Source organism: Pleurodeles waltl, chromosome 7 (assembly GCF_031143425.1).
Source record: "Pleurodeles waltl isolate 20211129_DDA chromosome 7, aPleWal1.hap1.20221129, whole genome shotgun sequence".
Classification (NCBI taxonomy): Eukaryota; Metazoa; Chordata; class Amphibia; order Caudata; family Salamandridae; genus Pleurodeles; species Pleurodeles waltl.
In genome coordinates this window covers 958,536,015-958,558,896 of record NC_090446.1, presented here as the reverse complement: position 1 = coordinate 958,558,896, position 22,882 = coordinate 958,536,015, and the positions used below count along the sequence as shown (strand labels likewise).

At 49.7% G+C, this 22,882-nt stretch overlaps 1 protein-coding gene across 4 annotated transcripts in view; it reads left to right on the top strand.

The window, feature by feature from the left end:
- The window catches only part of USP36 (ubiquitin specific peptidase 36), a 523,175-nt gene that overhangs the window by 178,138 nt on the left and 322,155 nt on the right, over positions 1-22,882 (top strand). For all 4 annotated transcript variants that reach the window (XM_069199674.1, XM_069199675.1, XM_069199676.1 and 1 more), the window contains exon 10: positions 7,219-7,359. In XM_069199674.1, coding sequence (XP_069055775.1) covers positions 7,219-7,359 — 141 coding nt within the window. The remainder of the gene's footprint in view (positions 1-7,218; positions 7,360-22,882) is intronic.

The window sequence follows — 22,882 nt, the reverse complement described above, 5'->3', positions numbered from 1 at the left end:
CTGTTTCATGCAACTGTTAAAAATAGTGTCTGTTATCTATTTCATTTGCAGACCTCTGGTCTGACATACACTTCAATACGATTACATTTGGCTGCAGTTGCTGCCTACTTACTAAACAGACAACATTCATCACTGTTCAAAGTACCAGTCATTAGTGCATTCATGGAAGGACTTAAAAGAATAATTCCACCTAAGGTCACCCCTGCACCTACACGGAATCCTTTTTTTGATAAACCACTTTTATTGAGTTTTTAAGAATGAAGACATAAAGAAAAGCAGACTTAGCCTCATGGGGCCAGCGCAGTATCACTTGTAAATAGGCACTTAAGTGTTTATCATCCAGGTACATTCGAATTGCAAGTCGTCAACAGTAGTGGGCTCAGGCTCAAATAATGTTCATGGTGTGTGGCCCAACCACTTCCCCCATACCTTTAGTGTGTTTGAGGGGGCAACCCTGAGCATCATAGATTGGCTTCTCTTGTCTTGCACACTAGTCAACCCCTTAACATCTTGAGAGGGTAGGTGGTGCAGTCAATTTCCAGTTGGCTGCAATGTCTCTTTTAGCCACCATAAAGGCAGTTCCTAAGAAAGTGTCCCCTATACCTTCCAGAACCCCAGCAGAACCCCTAACAGGGACAGCGAGATGTCCCAGCCCAATATCTCAGCAAGTTCATTTAGCAGTACAGTCCAGTATTGCAGAATTAGAGGGCACATCCATTTCATGTGAAAGAAATCCATGGGGGCTCCTGCACATCTGGGACAGGTAGAGTTCAGGAGGAGTCCCGCCCAGTGCAACCTAGCTGGTGAGAAATGTGCCCCATGTAAGTAGTATGTTTGTATCATTCGTAGTCGAGACAACATGGTTATAACTCTGGGTGCCATTAAGGCATCACACCAGTCTTCGTCCTCGATGAGTCCCAATGATTGTTTCCATCTGCCTCCTAATGTTGTTTAAGTCACTTGGGGCATGAAAAATCAACATTTTATATTTGGTACACTGCCCCCTTTCCCAATGCCCCTATTATAAGTTTGACCGCATGTAGACTAAATTATGGGAGGGAGTCAGTGTGAGATAGGTGTGTACAGAGGGCATGGCGGAGTTGGAGCTATCTGTAAAATTGGGTGTGGGAAAGCTTGGTAGGTTTGTAGGTTTTTGAAAGGAACACATACTGGTTCCAGCCCACACTTCCCCAAGCTGGGAGATGCCAAACAGGGCCCATTTGTCGAACCCTTGCAGTGCTGCTGATTCACATAGCCAGGTGCCCTGCCAAAGGGGGTGTCTGTTAGGGTCAGGGTATGTGTCCATCGAGTATGCTGTAGGGCTGTGCACCATGCTAGGAAAATCACCTTTGTCACCAGGCCCATATTACTGGGGATTGGAGAGCCGTAAAGCAGATCCAGTATTTGTGAGAAACTAAGGAGGGTAAGCTCAAGTCAGTATGCCGGGTCCGCCCACCTGTTAAACTCTGACAGTGTTGCAGTGCGATATGATGTCTGGTACCTCGCCAAAGGAACAAGGTTGCGGACCTATCCATGCCATGGAACCAGGAGTGTGGTAGTGGGAGCAGGAAATTCTGAAAGAGGTTCAGCAACCGTGGGAGGATCATCATTTTGTATAACGCTGTGCGGCCAAAAGAATTTAGTGGGAGGGACAGCCATCTTGCCAGATCTGTGTTGGCTCGCTGCGTCAGCGGTGTAAGATTCAGGGACCAGGCAATTCAGGGAGGAGAGCAGCCCAGATGCCCAGATATTTGAAGCTCAGCCAGCATATGTGCACTCTTGTGCCAGGGAAAGCAGTCTTGGTACGGTGTCCGGGATACCAATACCGATTTTGATGGATTCATGCAGGGCCAAGATGCCACTTCAAAGCAGCACAAAAGGTGAAGACTAAGTGGGCCAGAGGTGATGAGGGTCTGCCGAGTAAAGGAGAACATCTTCTGCATAGCACTATGCAGTCCTCTTAAGCCCAGCCCCAATTCCATCCAGGATAGAGGGAACCACCTCTGATAAATTGCACCAGCGGCTCATTTGCCAGGGTGAAGAGGAGAGGGGATAGCCCTGATGGGTCCCTCAACGGATGGGGAATGTGTGGGAGAGGTTACCATAATCTGGACACGGGCTGTGTGGTTTACATATAAAGCCTGGACCAGTCTACGGAAATGAGGTCCCACTCTGGCTCGATGTAAAACCAACTGCAAATACCTCCAGTCCACCGTGTCGAACACCTTCTCAAAGTCAACAAAAAATAGCGTGAGGTCAGAATGTAAACCATGATGGTGGGCCAAAGCTTAAATGTAGGCGTCTGATACAGTGTCTCGTACCACGGTTTACCACGAATCCTCATTCGTCAACATTGTAAAGAAATGGCTCCCTGTTGCAGTTACCCCCACGTTTTGCCTGATACTGATACTGATGCTGACTTGACTAAGAAGTGTGCTGGGACCCTGCTAAGCAGGCCCTAGCACCAGTTTTCTTTCAATTAAAATGTACCATTGTTTCCACAGTTGGCACACCCCTGGCACACAGATAAGTCCCTTGTAAAAGGTACCAGTGGTACCAAGGGCCCTGTGACCAGGGAAGGTCCCTAAGGGCTGCAGCATATGTTGTGCCACCCTAAGGGACCCCTCACCTAACACATGCACACTGCCATTGCAGATTGTGTGTGTTGGTGGGGAGAAAAAGGCAAAGTCGACATGGCATCCCCCTCAGGATGCCATGCATACAAAATACTGCCTGTGGCATAGGTAAGTCACCCCTCTAGCAGGCCTTACAACCCTAAGGCATGGTGCACTATACCACAGGTGAGGGCATAGCTGCATAAGCAATATGCCCCTACAGTGTCTAAGTCTATTCTTAGAAATTGTAAGTACAGTTGTGGCCATATTAAGTATATGGTCTGGGTGTTTGTCAAAAACGAACTCCACAGCTCCATAATGGCTACACTGAATACTGGGAAGTTTGGTATCAAACTTCTCAGAATAATAAACCCACACTGATGCCAGTGTTGGATTTATAAAAAAATGCACACAGAGGCCCTTGTATTTTACCCAATTGTTCATTGCAGGACTGACTGGTCTGTGCCAGCCTGCTGCTGAGAGAAGTTTCTGACCCCTTCTGGTGAGGGCCCTTGTGCTCTCTGAGGACAGAAACAAAAGCCTGCTCTGGGTGGAGGTGCTTCACACCTCCCCCTGCAGGAACTGTAACACCTAGCAGTGATCCTCAAAGGCTCAGGCTTCTTGTTACAGTGCTCACGGGCACTCCAGCTAGTGGAGATGCCCGCCCCCTGGACACAGCCCCCACTTTTGGCGGCAAGTCCAGGGGAGATAATTAGAAAAAAAAACAAGGAGGAGTCACCCACCAGTCAGGACAGCCCCTAAGGTGTCCTGAGCTGAGGTGACCCCTGCCTTTAGAAATCCTCCATCTTGATTTTGGAGGATTCCGCTAATAGAAATAGGGATGTGCCCCCCCCTCCCCTCAGGGAGGAGGCACAAAGAGGGTGTAGCCACCCTCAAGGACAGTGGCCATTGGCTACTGCCCTCCCAGACCTAAACACACCCCTAAATTCAGTATTTAGGGGCTCCCCAGAACCTAGGAAATCAGATTCCTGCAACCTGAAGATTAAGAAGGACTTCTGACCTGAAGCCCTGCAGAGAAGACGGAGACACCAACTGCTTTGGCCCCAGCCCTACCGGCCTGCCCCCACTTTTGGCGGCAAGTCCAGGGGAGATAATGAGAAAAAAAACAAGGAGGAGTCACCCACCAGTCAGGACAGCCCCTAAGGTGTCCTGAGCTGAGGTGACCCCTGCCTTTAGAAATCCTCCATCTTGATTTTGGAGGATTCCGCTAATAGAAATAGGGATGTGCCCCCCCCCCTCCCCTCAGGGAGGAGGCACAAAGAGGGTGTAGCCACCCTCAAGGACAGTGGCCATTGGCTACTGCCCTCCCAGACCTAAACACACCCCCTAAATTGAGTATTTAGGGGCTCCCAGAACCGAGGAAGATAGATTCCTGCAACCTAAAGAAGGACTGCTAACCTGAAGCCCTGCAGAGAAGACGGAGACACCAACTGCTTTGGCCCCAGCCCTACCGGCCTGTCTCCCCACTTCAAGAAAAACTGCAACAGCGACTCGTCCCCCAGGGTCCAGCGACCTCTGAAGCCTCAGAGGACTACCCTGCATCTAAAAGGACCAAGAAACTCCAGAGGACAGCGGCCCTGTTCCACAAAGACTGCAACTTTGCAACAAAGAAGCAACTTTTAAAGACCACACATTTCCCGCCGGAAGCGTGAGACTTTCCACTCTGCACCCGACACCCCCGGCTCGACCTGTGGAAAACTAACACTACAGGGAGGACTCCCCAGCGACTGCTAGCCCGTGAGTAGCCAGAGTTGACCCCCCCTGAGCCCCCACAGCGACGCCTGCAGAGAAAATCCAGAGGCCCCCCCCTCCCCCCGATTGCAACTGCCTGCTTCAAGGAACCTGACGCCTAGAAACCACACTGCACCTGCAGCCCCCAGGACCTAAAGGAACCGAACTCCAGTGCAAAAGCGACCCCCAGGCGACCCTCTGCCTAGCCCAGGTGGTGGCTATCCCGAGGAGCCCCCCCCCCCCTGTGCCTGCCTGCATCGTTGAAGGGACCCCCGGGTCTCCTCATTGATCCCTATTGAAAACCCTACGCCTGTTTGCACTCTGCACCCGGCCGCCCCTGTGCCACTGAGTGTGTACATTCTGTGCCTGCTTGTGCCCCCCCCCCCCAGTGCCCTACAAAAAACTCCTGGTCTGCCCTCCGAAGTCGCGGGTACTTACCTGCTGGCAGACTGGAACCGGGGCACCCCTATTTCCTTTGAGGCCTAGGTTTGGTGCCCTACTTGCATCAACCGGTTTGCACCAGTCTAGGGACCTCCAGTCCCAGCTCTTGCGTGAAACCTTGAATCCAAGGTGGGCAGAGGCTTCTGGGAGCATCTGAGTGGCCAGGTCAGGCAGGTGATGTCACAGACTCCTCCTGATAGGTGGTCACCTTGCTAGGTGACCAGCCCCCCTTCCTGGGCTATTTAGGGTCTCTCTCTTGGGTGGGTCCTCAGATTTGATGTGCAAGATTTCAGCGGGCTCCTCTGCATCATTTACTTAATCTTCTGGCCACCGGGACTGCAACTGGACCCTTCAGGAACTGACAATCTGCAACTCCAGTGATGACTCCGCTTTGCAATATCGTTTTTTTTGGCTCTTTACAGCAACTGCAACATTTTCCTGTCTGTGCATCCTCTGAGGATGATGAGCCTTCAGCCTGCACAAGAAGCAGGAAGGAATCTCCCTTGAGTGAAGGAGTCCCTCTCCTGCATCTGCAGGCAACGTCTGCAATGACAACTGGTTGCGTGGATCTTCTCGCCTGCAAACCTGCAGAGATCCTGCAACACGGTGGTCTTGGGAAGTCCCCTTGGTCCCCTCTACCAGAGCTGTCCAACGTGGGAGGCAAAAAGTCCTTGCCTCTCCTTGCAGGACAGCACCCCTTTGCACTGCTACTCTTGCAGCTAACAAGGCTTGTTGGCTCTTCTTCCAAGGGATCTTCAGGCTCTGTGTAGCCCGGCATCCAGCACTCTTCCCTGCACAGCACAGTCTCTTTCCTGCTGCTCCAGTGACATGGGACTCCTCACCAGGTGTCCAGAGTGGACCTCACTGCGACTCCTGTGTCTGTTTCCTGTGGGGGCTGCATCTTCGACTTCTGACTCACTGCTAAGGGTCACCTGGGACTCCCCTCCTTGGGTTTAGTCCACCCTTCCTGGGCTCCGGCAGCTCTGCAACGCTTCATGTGCGCCTCTTGCCTTTGCCAAGGCTTCTTGATGATTTTTCCACACCACTGACTGACTGCAACTCTTCTTCTGATGTGGGACATCGACTGCATCATCCCCTGAACTCTTCTCCTGTGGTGCATAGCCGAATCCTGGTCTTCACCGTTGACCTTGTCTTGCATGTCCAGAAGGGTGGGTAGTGGTTCCTGCCCCAACCGGACACCTCACCTCAGACTGGACTTGGTCTCTTTCTTTTGCAGGTCCTCTTCAGTCAGGATCCATTTTCTACTCCTTCCAGTCTTGCTTGGGTTTTGCACAGTCCTTTTACAAAGTTTACCTGTGGATTTGAGGAAGGGGGGACTCTGGTACTTACCTTTTGGGGGTCCTAGTTCCTCCAGCTCTCCTCTACAGATTCCACTTCCCTGGGTGGGGGACTGCCTTTCGCATTCCGTTTACTTAGTATATGGTTTGGTCTCCCCTTAGGGTCTCCATTATTTTCTGTTTTTTCACTGTCTTTCATTGCTTTCTATGCCCATTTCTGGTCACTAATGTGTATATAATAGTGTGTCTAATCACCTGCTAGTGGAGTATTGCCTTATACAGTATTTTAGTAGTTGTGTTACCATAATAAAGTACCTTTATTTTTGCAACACTGCATGGTTTCTTTCATGTGCGTAAGTGCTGTGTGACTGTAGTGGTATAGCCTAAGCTTTGCATGTCTCCTAGATAAGTTTTTGCTGCTCACCCACAGCTACTTCTAGAGAGCCCTGGCTTCGTTGACACTGCCTACACCTCACTAATAGGTGATACCTGGACCTGGTATAAGGTGATAACACCAGAGATGCTCACCACATACCAGGCCAGATTCCTACACAAGCGCTTTAAATTGTCATTTATTCCATGCTCCGTGCAAAATACAGGTGATTTTTCCTTAACTAATATTGTTGGCCCACTCCTATTTATGATTAAGTTTGTCCTCTAATCTAGGATTACAGCTACTTTCTGACTTGGGAATAAAGACCAATTCAGAGTGGAGTTACTAACCAAATCAGGATTACATCTCTTGGTTTTCTGTTCTCCACAGCTTCCTGTCAAAAGTGTGGATTTGAAACAGAAATTACCAATGTAGGTCACGTGACAGCTATGGACATATGTTACAGATTCCATAGATGCTGCAGTTCTTACTATGCATGCAAGCTACATACACTGCACAACCACAGTGATCCTTCAGCCACTCCGCTTTTTTATATATAGACACTTTGAGTTGTGGCACCTTGGTGCCTGGAAATAAACTAATTTGCACAATTGTGACTTTAAATATTTAGAATATGAGTTTGCTGCACGCTGAAATCTTAAGTGTGTTTCTTGGCTCATGTTTTGTCCATTCTGTAAGTTTTCGTTATTCACATCTCCCTTCCCTGAAAATCTTGCAGGATGTGGGTTACCCGGAGTTCCTGAATATCCGCCCCTACATGTCTCAGACTAATGGGGACCCCGTGATGTATGGATTGTATGCTGTGTTGGTGCATTCAGGATACAGCTGCCATGCAGGGCATTACTACTGTTATGTTAAGGTAATGAGTTTATCATACTGTATTGAAAATGTATCCAGTGGGTTGTAGTTGCAAAAGATGTGATAGATCGTGGGATTGTATTGTCGATGGGGTGGATGTTGGGGGGAGCAGTCCTGCAAGAGGTCCTTCCAGAATGCTTTCCAATGGCATACCTGATGAAATGACTTTATTTTCAAGTCATGATAGCCATATTCTAGTTGTCTGCAGTACACCAATGGTAAGCAGTACACACAGAGGATGCTGCCCAGGAAAAGGCTTGCATGCCTCTACAGAGATCAGGTCTGGCTCGTCCTTTTTTCAGCCTGTACATTGAACAGCTCAGCGGCATTCTCATAAACTATGGTCTATCATACGATTGATATTTTGATGTTACCCATCTGTATTTGAAATTCTCCTTTCCATAATATATCGCCCATTTACCTTTGACTTTCAAGATAAATTATGCTTGGATGATCTACCATCAACATAAACTGAAACTTCTTGAAACAACATTTTTTTCTAAATTCCAATTGCTGTACCCCCTCCCTGTTGAGATGAGTCTTATTGGGATTAGTGTTCGTAACAAGAAGTAGCAATTTATAATAGTACATCCAGCTCCACTAAAGGAAAGCACAAAGCCAGCATATAATGCAATCTCCTGCTTTACAAAAAAAAATTAAAAATGCTATATTGCCCAAGCATTCAAACAATGCACCTTTGGAAGGCATGGTGAGTGTTAATTAAAACATATACTTTACACTGGGTTACCTGCCTTCAAAACCTACAGTGTCCCCTACCTACAAGAGGCATCAGCATGGCGGGAGGTGGGTTGTTGGGAGTGGGAAAAGTAAAGCTTACGGTGTTGTGTTTTGAGTATCAGTCATAACTCAAGTGGTTGTTAGACTTGTTCACCTGGTATACCTATTAGTGTCTTAGTACCTGTAACACACCCTTCTTCGTTTTACTGTTGTTAACTAACCGTTTTGCTACTTCAGTCTGCTCCTTCAGGAGATCCTGCTTCAGCTTCATCAGCTCGAGGTGTCACATTTTAAAAAAGCTAACCAGATACAGGGATTCCTTTGCCCAGGCTCACCTGTGCATTGAGAGAGGCTTACATCGCTTTTGGACTTTTTGTCTTTTCTTCTAGCACTAGAATCCCAACACTCTCATGTTGGCTGCATGCCCTGTATTTTTGAGGATATCCACTTTAGTCACTAGTCATACAGTGAGGTCCACTGCCTACCGCTGAAAGTCCTTATTCATTTTGATGAATGACACTTGAGCAATTAATTTACTCCTATTCGTGTCACTCTACAGAACAGACCGCATGAGCTCCAGTGTCGACGTTTTTGTTTGCAGTATGTCAATTCTGATATTTAAATCTCAAAGGTGAAGAAAACCCTTTTTTTTTTTTTTTTTTTTTTTTTTAATACAGTTTTCTTATGGCCAGGCTTTTGGGATATCCTGCTGCTTTTTTCCACTTCTTTAAATCGGACATGTCCATAACCACTTTTCTGAACCTGAGCAGGTGCAATGTGTTGGGAAGAAATGTATTTCCGCTATCTACGATTTGGGTGTGTTTTTAACTTATTTTGGTATTCGCTCACTCTCACACTTGCACTGTTGGTTCCCTTGACTCTTCAATGGACCATTGTTCTCTTTGATAGTGGGGCGGGGATGATTTAATCAAGAGGTCATTAAATTTGTTTGTCCTTGAGGACATATGCACACCTGGCTTTTGTCCCAATCAACCCATCATTGCTCTTGTTTGCTCCCAGTCAGCTCAGTCACCTGATTGGATGTCTTCTCTCCACCATTATGGAGCAGAGGAGTGCCACAAGTTTCACTGAGTCCTCACCTCCTGTAGTGTGCTTCCAACTTCACTCTCACCCTGTGTCCACTTCCCACTTTCACACAAGATGGGAAGTGACAGACTGTCAAAACTTAAGCCATCTTGGTCCCCTCTGTGGGAACAGGGAGGTGTTTCATTGCTCAGTCATGTACATAGGAAGTTTACCGTTCTCATTTCAAAATATGCCTTCTCTAGGACGTCTATTTTCTCTGTCGGGTACAAGATTTCCTTATGCACATATCTGTTTGAAGGCTGTGGTGGCGAGCATCAGAGCAATATAGTTTAGAGAAAAGGCGCTATCTGTGCTTAAACACCTTATAAGATGAAGATGCTTTCCACTTATTTTGTTTTAAACACCTTTAAAGTTTCTGTTCAGTCTGATGCTGTGACCATAATAAGTCATAGTTTGGAGAAAGTGTAGAAAAGAAGTGGTTTAAGGCAATATGTTTCTTTTTTGTTGTGGAGACAACTTTTTAAATTTTACCCAGAGTCACTTAATCTTTATGTGTCCACCAGACCCCTGGAGCCATCAGGTAGAAGCGAAATCTCACATAGGGTAAATCTTTGGACAACTCCACAGCAACTGTCTCTAGCCCTCAAAGCCTTCCATCCCCTCATTTAAGGCAAAGTAGTCCTCGCCAGGGCAAAACAAATGACTGCCTTATTCCACCTACAAAAGCAGGGCATTAATCTAAACTCCCCTTCCTGATGGCACTGAGCATCTGGCATTGGGCACACCCCCACCACATCCACCTGACGATGGAGTATGTTTTTGGGATGGACAGCAACCCTGTGGGCCTGCTCAGCAGGGAGCATCAACAAGTCCATGAATCCGGACTCCACCCACAAGTCCTTTTCCAGTACTGAATGTTCTGATGGATACAACTACCTGTGGATTCCTCACCTCATGAATCCTCCCATGGCGCCAGCATTCGACGGAAATCTTCTTACTAGTCTCTGCACGTCGACGAGGACGTCACTCTAGCCCACGCGACGCCGTCTGACGTCATACAGGCAATAAGAGGTCCTCGACGACGTGCGGACGTCAGTTCCCTTTTTTCCGTGCATTCGAAACGGTTATCTTCGAGGGAGCAACTGTTACTCTTGCGGTTACAGTGTATCTTGCTGCGTAGTCTTTCGCTGTGGAAATAATGTCGCAGAGGAAGTCTGGATTTAAGCCTTGTCGTGAGTGTGGAGGCAAGATGTCGGTGACTGATCCTCATTCCGATTGCCTTTGGTGTCTGAGCTCCGACCACGACGTCTCGACTTGTGATTCATGTCAGCACATGAATCCAAAGGCCCTCAAGGAACGTGAGGCGAAGCTGTTTATGGCCAAGTCAAAGGGGAAACATCACAAGAAGTCTTCTTCCCCAAGACATCGGCGTCATCGAGACTCCCGGCGCTGTAGAGAATCTCGGCGTCATTCAAAGGAGACTCGTTCCAGGTCTCCGGATCGGCGCCGAAGGACATGGGAGGTCAGTCCCACGGTTACGCCGCATCCTTCGACGCCGTTGCCCTCTCCGGCGTCTCCAACTTCACCTGGACAGGCGTCGGTGATTGAGGTATTGGAGCCTCAAGTGTTTTCTCCGGCGCAGACGCCGAGACCGGCGTCGGGGTCGCCTCCGAGACAGGCACCCCAGTATCCGGCTTTTCCCACCCCTGGTGCCGATAGTTCCGCATTCTTGAATGCGATGTATGCCATCTTCCAACAGATGGCTCCAGGGGGTGCTCCGGCTGGGCCTTTGGCCTTTTCTTTGGGTGATCCTGCGCCTCTTCGGCCGGCACCCTTTATGCCCTTTCTCCCGTTTGGGAACGTGGGCTCGGCGCCACTGTCGGCGCCGGTGGCCGCTCCGGTGGCTTCAGAAGGATTGGCCCCGGGGATTTCCATCCCGTCGACGTCGGGATTTCGGCCTGTGACTCCGGTGGGTCCATCTGCTTCAGCTGCTCTTCCGTCGGCGCCGAAGTTACCTGTGGCGCCGGATGCGGCGTCGGTAGCCTCTGAAGATCGGCGCCGATCTTCGACTTCGGCGGAGGCATTGTCGACTCCGCGTATTGAGCAACGACTTCATTCAAGGAGACGTGCTCTCCGTGTATTAGAAGAGCAGGAGTACCAACGAGCCCTAGAGGAAGGAGAGCTAGAGGACTCGGGTGATGGGCTGCGTGGACTGGAGTCGGCCAGTGGGCTGGACACTTCCCCTGAGTGGGACCTTTCGTCCCCGGGGGAATATACTGAGGAGGCTGCTTCCTTTCATGCAGTGGTACGGAAGGCAGCTAGTTTTTTGGACCTGCCTTTGCCGGTGGTGGAGTCAAAACAAAACCTTTTGACAGAGGTGTTACATCCGGCCTCAGCCGCGGCGGAGCCTCTGTTACCATTTAATGACGCTCTGCTGGATCCGGTGTTAGAGGTGTGGAAGAGGCCGGCATCTTCCCCAGCAGTTCACAGAGCCGTGGCCAGGAGGTATCGGACGGCTCCAACTGACCCTGGTTTCCTATCTAGGCACCCTACGCCGGAGAGCTTGGTGGTGCAGGCCTCCTGTTCGTCCAAGTCAGCGCCTGGTTCTTTTCCGACGGTGCCTGGGGACAGAGATTCAAAGAGGCTAGAGGCGCAGTCGAAGAAGATTTTTTCATCCTGCAGTCTGGCGTTAAAAGCCACCAATGCAACCTGTATCCTGGGGAGGTATATTCATGCTCTGATGGATGACATTTCCTCTTCGTTTACAGAGCTTCCCCAGGGTCTTTTGGATCTTGTCTCAAATGCCCAGGCTGCTGCGACCCAAATTATCCAGACGGGACTGGATACCACCGACTCGGTAGCCAGGGCAATGGGCACAACTGTGGTGGCAAGGAGACAGGCCTGGCTCCGTAACTCGGGCTTTTCGGCGGATGTACAGTCCACATTGTTGGATCTCCCGTTTGATGGGGACAAACTGTTTGGGGCTAAGGCTGATTCGGCCTTGGAACGTTTTAAAGAAAGCAGGGCCACGGCTAAGTCGTTAGGGCTCCAAGCTCCTTCTTCCACAGCCTCTTCCAGATTCTTCAGGAGGTTTCGTGGATTTGGGCGTGGCTCTTCCTCCTCTTCCTTTCAGGGGAGATATCAGCAACCTGCTTCTTCCCATCCCTATAGATCTTTCAGGGGGAGAGGTAGGGTCCGCACCAGAGGAGCCTCTCAGCAGCACTCTGCCTCTTCCTCATCCTCTGGCGGGGTGCAGCAGGGGAAGCAGCCTTAGGCTTCCACCATTTCCCACTCACTCCTCTCCTGTAGGGGGAAGATTACAGCATTTTCTCACCAAATGGAAGACTGTTACATCGGACACTTGGGTTCTCAGTGTTGTGGGAAAAGGCTACACCCTTCCCTTTCGGGAGTTCCCGCCCCTCATCCCGCCCCGCCCTTCGTATTGTTCAGAAGAACACCTCCTGTTGCTAGAACAGGAGGTGCAAGTCCTCTTTTCAAAGGGCGCGGTGGAGTTGGTCCCAGAGCAGGAAAGGGGTCGAGGAGTTTACTCAAGGTATTTCCTGATTCCCAAGAAGGATGGTCGTTTGAGACCAATTCTGGACCTGAGGATCTTGAATTGGTTCCTCAAGCAGGAAAAGTTCAAGATGCTGACCCTAGCACAGGTGCTTTTGGCGTTGAACATGGAAGACTGGATGGTGTCTGTCGACTTGCAGGATGCTTACTTTCATATCCCGATACTCAAGTCACACAGGAAGTATCTCCGGTTTGTGGTGGGATCGCAACACTATCAGTTTGCGGTCCTTCCGTTTGGTCTTACTTCAGCACCTCGAGTCTTCACGAAGGTGATGTCGGTGGTTGCGGCAGAACTCAGAAGGAAGGGGATAGCAGTATTCCCTTACTTGGACGACTGGTTGATCAAAGCCAAGTCCCCGGAGCTTGTGTCGCATCATCTGCAGTCGACAACCCAGTTGTTGTTCGACCTGGGTTTTTCGGTGAACGAGCCCAAATCTCACCTAGAGCCCTCTCAGCGCCTCCTGTTCATAGGGGCAGTACTGGATACAACATTGGGTCGGGCCTTTCCTCCGCCTCAGCGGATTCAAGATATTCAGGATTTGGTTCCAATGTTTCGAAATGGAGCGGTAGTTCCAGTCCTCAAGGTCCTTCGTCTGCTCGGTCTTTTTGCCTCCTGCATTCTGTTGGTCACGCATGCTCGCTGGCACATGAGGGCTCTTCAGTGGTGCCTCCGAAGGCAGTGGTCTCAACACAGAGGGGATCTAGAGGGTACTGTCAAGATCTCCAGAGATGCTGCTGTGGATTTGAAGTGGTGGATTGCAAGCAACAATCTTTCACAAGGAAAGCCGTTCCAGCAGTCGCCAACAGTGACCACAGTCATAACGGATGCTTCCACTCTAGGGTGGGGAGCTCATCTGGGGGATCTGGAGATCAAAGGTCTTTGGTCTCCAGAGGAACAGATGTTTCACATCAATCTGTTAGAGTTACGGGCTGTACGTCTGGCTCTCAAGGCCTTCCTCCCTTCCCTTCGTGGTCAGTCGGTACAGGTCCTAACGGACAATACTACCACGATGTGGTACATAAACAAGCAGGGAGGAGTGGGGTCGTACCTTCTCTGCAGAGAAGCTCTTCGACTATGGTCCTGGGCAAAGGACCATCGGATTTGCTTGATAGCAAACCATCTGGCCGGAGTTTTGAACGTGCGTGCGGACAGTCTCAGTCGCCACTTCTCAGCAGACCACGAGTGGCGTCTCCATCCAGATCAAGTCCGTTTAATCTTCCAGAGGTGGGGGTTTCCTCGGGTAGATCTGTTCGCCACTTGAGAGAACGCGCATTGTCCGTTGTTCTGCAGCCTTCAGTATCCGATGCAGGGAGCGTTGGGGGACGCGTTTCAAATAACCTGGTGCGGCCAGTTGCTTTACGCGTTTCCTCCCATACCCTTGATTCCTCGAGTATTGAGGAAGATTCGCCAAGACCGGGCTCTAGTAATCTTAATAGCTCCGGATTGGCCAAGGAGGGTGTGGTACTCCGACCTTCTCCAACTCTCAATGTGCCCGCCGCTCCGTCTCCCTTTCAGGGCAGACCTCCTCTCGCAGTCGCAGGGGCAGGTTCTACACCCCAACCTCCAGAGTCTGCACCTACATGCCTGGAGATTGAACGGGGCAACCTGAGTTCCTTCTCTCTCCCGCCTGAGGTAGTGGATGTTATATTAGCGGCCAGGCGACACTCCACTAAATCTATCTACGCTAATAGGTGGTCTAAATTTGTTGCGTAGTGTGGAGAGAGGCAGATTGATCCTTTGCATGCTCATCTATCGGACGTTTTGTCTTTTGCTCTGTCTCTGGCGCAGAAAGGTTGTGCAGTGGCTACCATTAAGGGTTATTTATCGGCCTTGTCAGCCTTCATATGTCTTCCAGACCAACCATCTTTATTTAAATCCCCTATTGTTATCAGATTCTTGAAAGGTCTTCTAAATCAATATCCTCCAAAGCCATTCGTTATGCCGCAATGGGATTTGTCCTTGGTCCTGACTTTCCTTATGGGGTCCCCTTTTGAACCTATGCATTCTTGCCCCTTGAGGTATTTGGTTTTAAAAACAGTCTTCCTGATAGCTATAACATCAGCAAGGAGAGTGAGTGAGTTGCAGGCCTTATCAGTAAAGCCCCCTTATACAACTTTTTATGGGGATAAGGTGGTGTTGAGGACCAAGGCTGCTTTCCTCCCGAAGGTTGTTTCACCCTTCCATTTGGCTCAGGCAATTACTTTGTCCACGTTCTATCCTCCGCCTCATCCTTCCAAAGAGGAAGAAAGACTGCACCGTCTGGATCCAAAGAGAGCGTTGAGCTTCTTTATTGATAGGACAAAGGATTTCAGGCTGGAGGATCAGCTGTTTATTGGATACGTGGGCAAGAGGAGAGGAAAGGCAGTCCACAAGAGAACACTATCCAGGTGGGTTGTTCTTTGCATTAAAATCTGTTACTCTTTGGCAAAGAAGGATCCTCCTGAGGGCATTAGAGCTCATTCCACCAGAGCTAAGTCGGCCACTTCGGCCTTGGCCAGGGGTGTTCCTGTGGTCGACATCTGCAAGGCCGCAACTTGGTCGTCCCTTCACACTTTTGCAAAACATTACTGTTTGGATTCTGAGGTTAGAAGGGACGGCCATTTTGCACGGTCAGTGCTGCAGGATTTCTTGGTTTGACCATTTAGGCACCCACCGCCGGGCGTGGTACTGCTTTGGGACTCTATTCATGAGGTGAGGAATCCACAGGTAGTTGTATCCATCAGAAGAACGAGTTACTTACCTTCGGTAACGACTTTTCTGGTGGATACATTAGCTACCTGTGGATTCCTCACGGTCCCACCCGCCTCCCCGTTGCCTTTCTGGTCTTACCAAGTAATCCTTGAGTGCGCTCCTCTTGGTCTTTGAGGGTGCAATAGATGTGTATATAATATATTTATATATATGTATATATATTTGTGTATATACTTGGTGTGTGTATATATTTTAAAAGAGAAAGTTTTATATATATATTTATATAAAAAGATTTACAGTTATTCATACAATGTTGTGTATTTTTACAATATAATGGGATGTTGCCTTGCTCTTTCATTGCATTGCCTGGTTGTTCTCATGCACGTAAAAAATGATTGGTACTGACTTCCGCACGTCGTCGAGGACCTCTTATTGCCTGTATGACGTCAGACGGCGTCGCGTGGGCTAGAGTGACGTCCTCGTCGACGTGCAGAGACTAGTAAGAAGATTTCCGTCGAATGCTGGCGCCATGGGAGTATTCATGAGGTGAGGAATCCACAGGTAGCTAATGTATCCACCAGAAAAGTCGTTACCGAAGGTAAGTAACTCGTTCTTTAGGCACTCCACAAATCAGCGATTTGGAATCACCCCCTATATGCGAACTTCCAAAACTTCACCTTCAGGTATAACAGCCAGGATACCGTGGTCAGGGTTCTTTGCTTATGCTTTTCTGCCTCCCCTACCACTTCCGTTTGTTGTATGGAAAAGTGGCAGACATCTCACTCTTCTCCTCGTAGCCCTCATGTGACAGGACCGTTCCAGTACTCTCTGCTCCTTGAGCTGTCAATCAGTTCACACGAGAAGCTCCCCAAATGTTTGAAACCTTTCACCAGGAATTGAGGTCAGACCAGGCACCCAGGCCCTAAAAGGCTAAATCTAGCAATTTGGGGCCTTAAGTCTTAGTTTAGCTGCCTGTGTCTTCCGCAGTAGTGCATGGACATCTTTCAGTAGTCCCTCACACATACCACATGGGCCTGCAATGCAGCAAGTGTAAAGGGTTTGTTGGGGAGAAGCCCGAGAGCCCGGCTGCCGTTACTCTATGAGGCTCCGCTGACAGGGGAGTGAAGACCTGAATTTATCCTACAGAATTAACAGCATTGGCATCTGTTGACCGGAACTAATGGTCTGTTGCTCTTCCCAACCAGGAGAGCTTACTAGAGGTGGAGCTGGTGTCAGGATGACAATCTGCAACGGCCATGCACAATTCGGGAGGGATGGCATCAGGAGGGAGCAACTGTAGAAACCTGCCTACCTCTTGCTTCCCATATGGAAAGATGGTCATCCCTGACGCACACATCCTGGAAAGTCACTAAATCTGATTGGAGCGATCTGAGACTGAGGACCCCATCCCACAGACTGGAGGAACCCTACCCATGCAGCCTATGCGATGCGACATCTGGGAGTTGCCTTGGGTCTGAAGGAGAGGCGTGCAGCCTAACAAAAGGCCGGGATTGTGAACGGTGGGCTGCTCGGGTTGATAGACATGGCCTGAGTGTGTAGCTGTGCTGCAGGCCCTGCTATAGGCGCTGAGACTGAGGAAAGTCCCCCACCATCAACAGGAACCGAGGCGACACTGGAGCACGGGTGGCCCTCTGCATACAAGGTGAGGCAGGGTCTGGCGTTGTACTTGAGCTTCTTGCCACTAGAGGCCTTGTGCGCGAGGCTCTGTAATTAGCAGATATGTGGGTGCCCATGTGTGCTTGCTGGCGGGGATTGACATTTCCCTTGTTGTATCCCTTATGACCCTTGCTGTTTTGCCCGCATATAACGAATTTTCTCACTATACTGGGAACACTACAATTAGAAAGCACTGAGATGTGCTGCCAGGTCACACTTGAGAATGAGCAACTGACAGAGTAGGAGCTTTTGCCAATTCTACTGGATAACAGTAAGGCAGTGACACTGTGAGATTACTCCCCAAGACTTGAGACACTTATAACATTCAACGGGTTCAGTGAGTTTGGTAGGCCACCGCGAGGAGCCCCGAATGACTGGAGACCTGTTGACCTGCTCATGCCCCTCGCCTGTGAACTGCGAGGAATGGCGGTCACGACTCCTTCAGTCTGGAGCATATCTAATCTGAGATTGAGGAATTGTCTAACCAGCAAGTATAATACATACCTGGGAAGAGATGCACCTAGAATGGCCGAGGTCTGCTCTTGCCCCTCGGAAACATCTCTGGGGTGAGGCCTGACCCTACTGGAGGAGATTGTCCGACCTTACCACTTATACAACACGTCCCCCTTTGTGACTGTACGCCTACCTGTCCTTCAGTACTTACAAGATGGGGAAATCCAGCTTAAAACAATCTAAGCTCATGTTTGAACAGCGCTGAAAGATGTGCACGACTGAGACACAGGAAGATGAACATTCGGGCTTAGGCAGCAGGGAAGTGTCACCTGCTGGAACAGATATACTGTCAATGTTTTTGGACTAACGACATAGCCTAACCACCATCAACACGAAGATTGACATGCTCACAGATGGATTTGATCGCCTAAAGGAAAACGTATATGGCCACAGCGAATGCATAACCCAGCTGGAAAGCTGCATATCACTGCTTGATGATGGAACCCAACTGAGAGACAAACTACTGCAGATGGAGAAGGTCCCAGAGGTGATCCGCAACAAAAATGAAGACCTGGAGGCACCCTCGTGGCGGAAAAACCTCAGGATCATGGGGTTCCGGAGTCTACCACCATGGGCAGAATGGAAGACAACGTGGAGGCAGTGCTAAGCACTCTCTTCAGAGATGCACTCTCCCCTTTGCTGATTGCGGGTAGAGCGAAAGATCTCTGGGCCTGTGGCCCCCGCCTAGAACTCCAGCCAGACTTATAATAGCCCAACTATTAAACTATAGAGACAAACACTGTAGGTTGACTCACAAGGGACCGCTGGTCCCTCATTTATCAAGGCCTGAATGTCTCTTTTTATCCAGGTTTCACAGTTGCCATGCAAGCAGCTGGAAGAGACTTCTTGCCAATTAAACTCTCCCTCAGATAAGAACAGACGTCAGATATTCATTATTGTACCCCGCAAAGCTGCAAATTTTCCACGCTGCCAAGACCAAGTACTTTATAGACCCAAAAGCGGCTGGTAAATTAGTCAAACATTCCGCTGAAGAAGACTAGCCTGAATGAGGATGTCACAAACCTGGAGCAGCACCTCACCGATGACAACAAATAGAAGCTTGGGGCCCTTACCCCTGCTGCCTGCCTAAAGACAGCAGGTGATGATATTATTGAACATGCAAACATGAGTATAATTAGCCATTTTGAACTCTGGGCCCTTGGAATAATAAGCTAATTCAAAAACTGGCTTGACTGGACCTAGTGCCGGCGGATGATCCTCGATGATGAGCCTTTTTCTCACCAGTCCTCCGCCCTCCTTGACTAGGCAGGTGCTGGGCCTGTAGATACCCCCTTGGGATCAGTCCTTGGAAGTCCTTCCTCACTGGCCCTTGTTGCCTGTTTGGGGATGGGTAGGTATCCTTTGGCCCGATTAGGGGGGGGGGGGGGGCTGAAGTGGGTGGGAGGGCTGGGTTATTGTTGGAGTATTGCGCTTGTTTTTCAAACTGGGCTTTCTAATTGTCCCATCCCCCCTCCACACAATGCATGCTCAGCAGTGCTGCGATGCGCACTTGCCTCCTGCACGCATGCAACGATTCACCCCCATCAAACTACAGGCACCCCGATATGACGCCATTACCCTGCTTAACATGGAATGTCCGGGGACTGAATGATAGATGCAAGAGAAGAGACGCCATGTGCTGGAGTACTTGCTGAAACAGGGCGTCGACATATGCTTCTGAGAAGAAACGGAGTCGATATGTGATATTATCGGGGATGCTGCAGGGCCACCACCCGCTCCACCTGCGTATGCTTCTTTCTATTTACGGTTCTAACATAGATGACCCCCAACTTCTTTGCAGAGGTTTGGAGACTAGTGAAGTTCCTTTCGCCCTGGAGGTTTGCTGTGGGTCAGGGACTTCAATGTGGTCCTCGACGACTCAGCGGACAGATCTAGCAATCCTAGGAGACCTCACCTGTGCGCAACTGCTTTGCTGCGCTCCATCATGGAAGATCGTGGTCTGGTTGATTAATGGAGAATTTGAGCAGTGAGGAAGGGACCTGCATTACATTATTGTAGGAAAGTACCATCTTGCCTGGCATGTTACCCCCATATTTCACTGTATATATGTTGTTTTAGTTGTATGTGTCACTGGGACCCTGCCAGCCAGGGCCCCAGTGCTCATGAGTGTGTCCTGTATGTGTTACCTGTGTTATGACTAACTGTCTCACTGAGGCTCTGCTAATCAGAACCTCAGTGGTTATGGTCTCTCATTTCTTTCCAAATTGTCACTAACAGGCTAGTGACCAATTTTACCAATTTACATTGGCATACTGGAACACCCTTATAATTCCCTAGTATATGGTACTGAGGTATCCAGGGTATTGGGGTTCCAGGAGATCCCTATGGGCTGCAGCATTTCTTTTGCCACTCATAGGGAGCTCTGACAATTCTTACACAGGCCTGCCACTGCAGCCTGAGTGAAATAACGTCCACGTTATTTCACAGCCATTTTACACTGCACTTAAGTAACTTATAAGTCACCTATATGTGTAACCTTTACCTGGTAAAGGTTGGGTGCTAAGTTACTTAGTGTGTGGGCACCCTGGCACTAGCCAAGGTGCCCCCACATGGTTCAGGGCCAATTCCCCAGACTTTGAGTGCGGGGACACCATTACACGCGTGCACTACACATTGGTCACTACCTATGTGTAGCTTCACAATGGTAACTCCGAATATGGCCATGTAACATGTCTAAGATCATGGAATTGCCCCACCAATGCCATCCTGGTATTGGGGAGACAATCCCATGATTCCCTGGGTCTCTAGCACAGACCCGGGTACTGCCAAACTGCCTTTCCCGGGGTTTCACTGCAGCTGCTGCTGCCAACCCCTCAGACAGGTTTCTGCCCTCCTGGGGTCCAGCCACGCTTGGCCCAGGAAGGCAGAACAAAGGACTTCCTCAGAGAGAGGGTGTTACACCCTCTCCCTTTGGAATAAGGTGTCAGGGCTGGGGAGGAGTAGCCTCCCCCAGCCTCTGGAAATGCTTTGATGGGCACAGATGGTGCCCATCTCTGCATAAGCCAGTCTACACCGGTTCAGGGATCCCTCAGCCCTGCTCTGGCGCGAAACTGGACAAAGGAAAGGGGAGTGACCACTCCCCTGACATGCACCTCCCCTGGGAGGTGCCCAGAGCTCCTCCAGTGTGCTCCAGACCTCAACCATCTTGGAAACAGAGGTGCTGCTGGCACACTGGACTGCTCCGAGTGGCCAGGGCCAGCAGGTGACGTCAGAGACTCCTTCTGATAGGCTCCTTCAGGTGTTGCTAGCCTATCCTCTCTCCTAAGTAGCCAAACCTCCTTTTCTAGCTATTTAGGGTCTCTGCTTTGGGGAATTCTTTAGATAACGAATGCAAGAGCTCATCAGAGTTCCTCTGCATCTCTCTCTTCCCCTTCTGCCAAGGAATCGACTGCTGACCGCGCTGGAAGCCTGCAAAACTGCAACAAAGTAGCAAAGACGACTACTGCGACATTGTAACGCTGATCCTGCCGCCTTCTCGACTGTTTTCCTGGTGGTGCATGCTGTGGGGGTAGTCTGCCTCCTCTCTGCACTAGAAACTCCGAAGAAATCTCCCGTGGGTCGACGGAATCTTCCCCCTGCAACCGCAGGCACCAAAGAACTGCATCACCGGTCCTCTGGGTCTCCTCTCAGCACGACGAGCGAGGTCCCTTGAACTCAGCAACTCTGTCCAAGTGACTACCACAGTCCAGTGACTCTTCAGTCCACGTTTGGTGGAGGTAAGTCCTTGCCTCCCCACGCTAGACTGCATTGCTGGGAACCGCGTGTTTTGCAGCTACTCCGGCTCCTGTGCACTCACCGAGGATTTCCTTCGTGCACAACCAAGCCTGGGTCCCCGGCACTCTAACCTGCATTGCACGACCTCCTGAGTTGTCCTCCGGCGGCGTGGGACTCTCTTGTGCAACTTCGGGTGAGCACTGATTCACTCCACTTCGTAGTGCCTGTTCCGGCACTTCTGCGGGTGCTGCTTGCTTCTGAGTGGGCTCTTTGTCTTGCTGGACGCCCCCTCTGTCCCCTCACGCAATTGGTGACATCCTGGTCCCTCCTGGGCCACAGCAGCATCCAAAAACCCTAACCGCGACCCTTGCAGCTAGCAAGGTTTGTTTACGGTCTTTCTGTGGGAAAACACTTCTGCACGACTCTTCACGACGTGGGGCATCCATCCTCCAAAGGGGAAGTTTCTAGCCCTTGTCGTTCGTGCAGAATCCTCAGCTTCTACCATCCGGTGGCAGCTTCTTTGCATCCACAGCTGGCATTTCCTGGGCATCTGCCCACTCCCGACTTGATCGTGACTTTTGAACTTGGTCCCCTTGTTCCACAGGTACTCTCGTCTGGAAATCCATCGTTGTTGCATTGCTGGTGTTGGTCTTTCCTGCAGAATTCCCCTATCACGACTTCTGTGCTCTTTGGGGAACTTAGGTGCACTTTGCACCCACTTTTCAGGGTCTAGGGGTGGGCTATTTTTCTAACCCTCACTGTTTTCTTACAGTCCCAGCGACCCTCTACGAGGTCACATAGGTTTGGGGTCCATTTGTGGTTCGCATTCTACTTCTAGAGTATATGGTTTGTGTTGCCCCTATCCCTATGTGCCCTCATTGTATTCTATTGTGACTATACATTGTTTGCACTGTTTTCTATTGCTATTACTGCATATTTTGGTATTGTGTACATATATCTTGTGTATATTTGCTATCCTCATACTGAGGGTACTCACTGAGATACTTTTGGCATATTGTCATAAAAATAAAGTACCTTTATTTTTAGTATATCTGTGTATTGTGTTTTCTTATGATATTGTGCATATGACACTAGTGGTACTGTAGGAGCTTCACTCGTCTCCTAGTTCAGCCTAAGCTGCTCTGCTAAGCTACCTTTTCTATCAGCCTAAGCTGCTAGACACCCCTCTACACTAATAAGGGATACCTGGGCCTGGTGCAAGGTGTAAGTACCCATTGGTACTCACTACAAGCCAGTCCAGCCTCCTACAATTATCCCACCTGGTCCCGATTAGACCTCTGGCTAGCTACATGAGCTATAGATGCATGGACTAACGAGGTCCTCAACAGGCCATGCACCCTGTCAGACCACTCACCGGTTCTACTGCATATAAACCTCCCAGACTACAGATATTGCGCATTCATGTGACGCCTACCTCATAGTGCGCTGCGAGACCAGGTATTTTGAAGGAAGTGTGGACACCTATAGTAGAATACTTTGCGCATAATAAAAGAATGGTGGACTCATGCACTACCCTATGGGAGGTGTT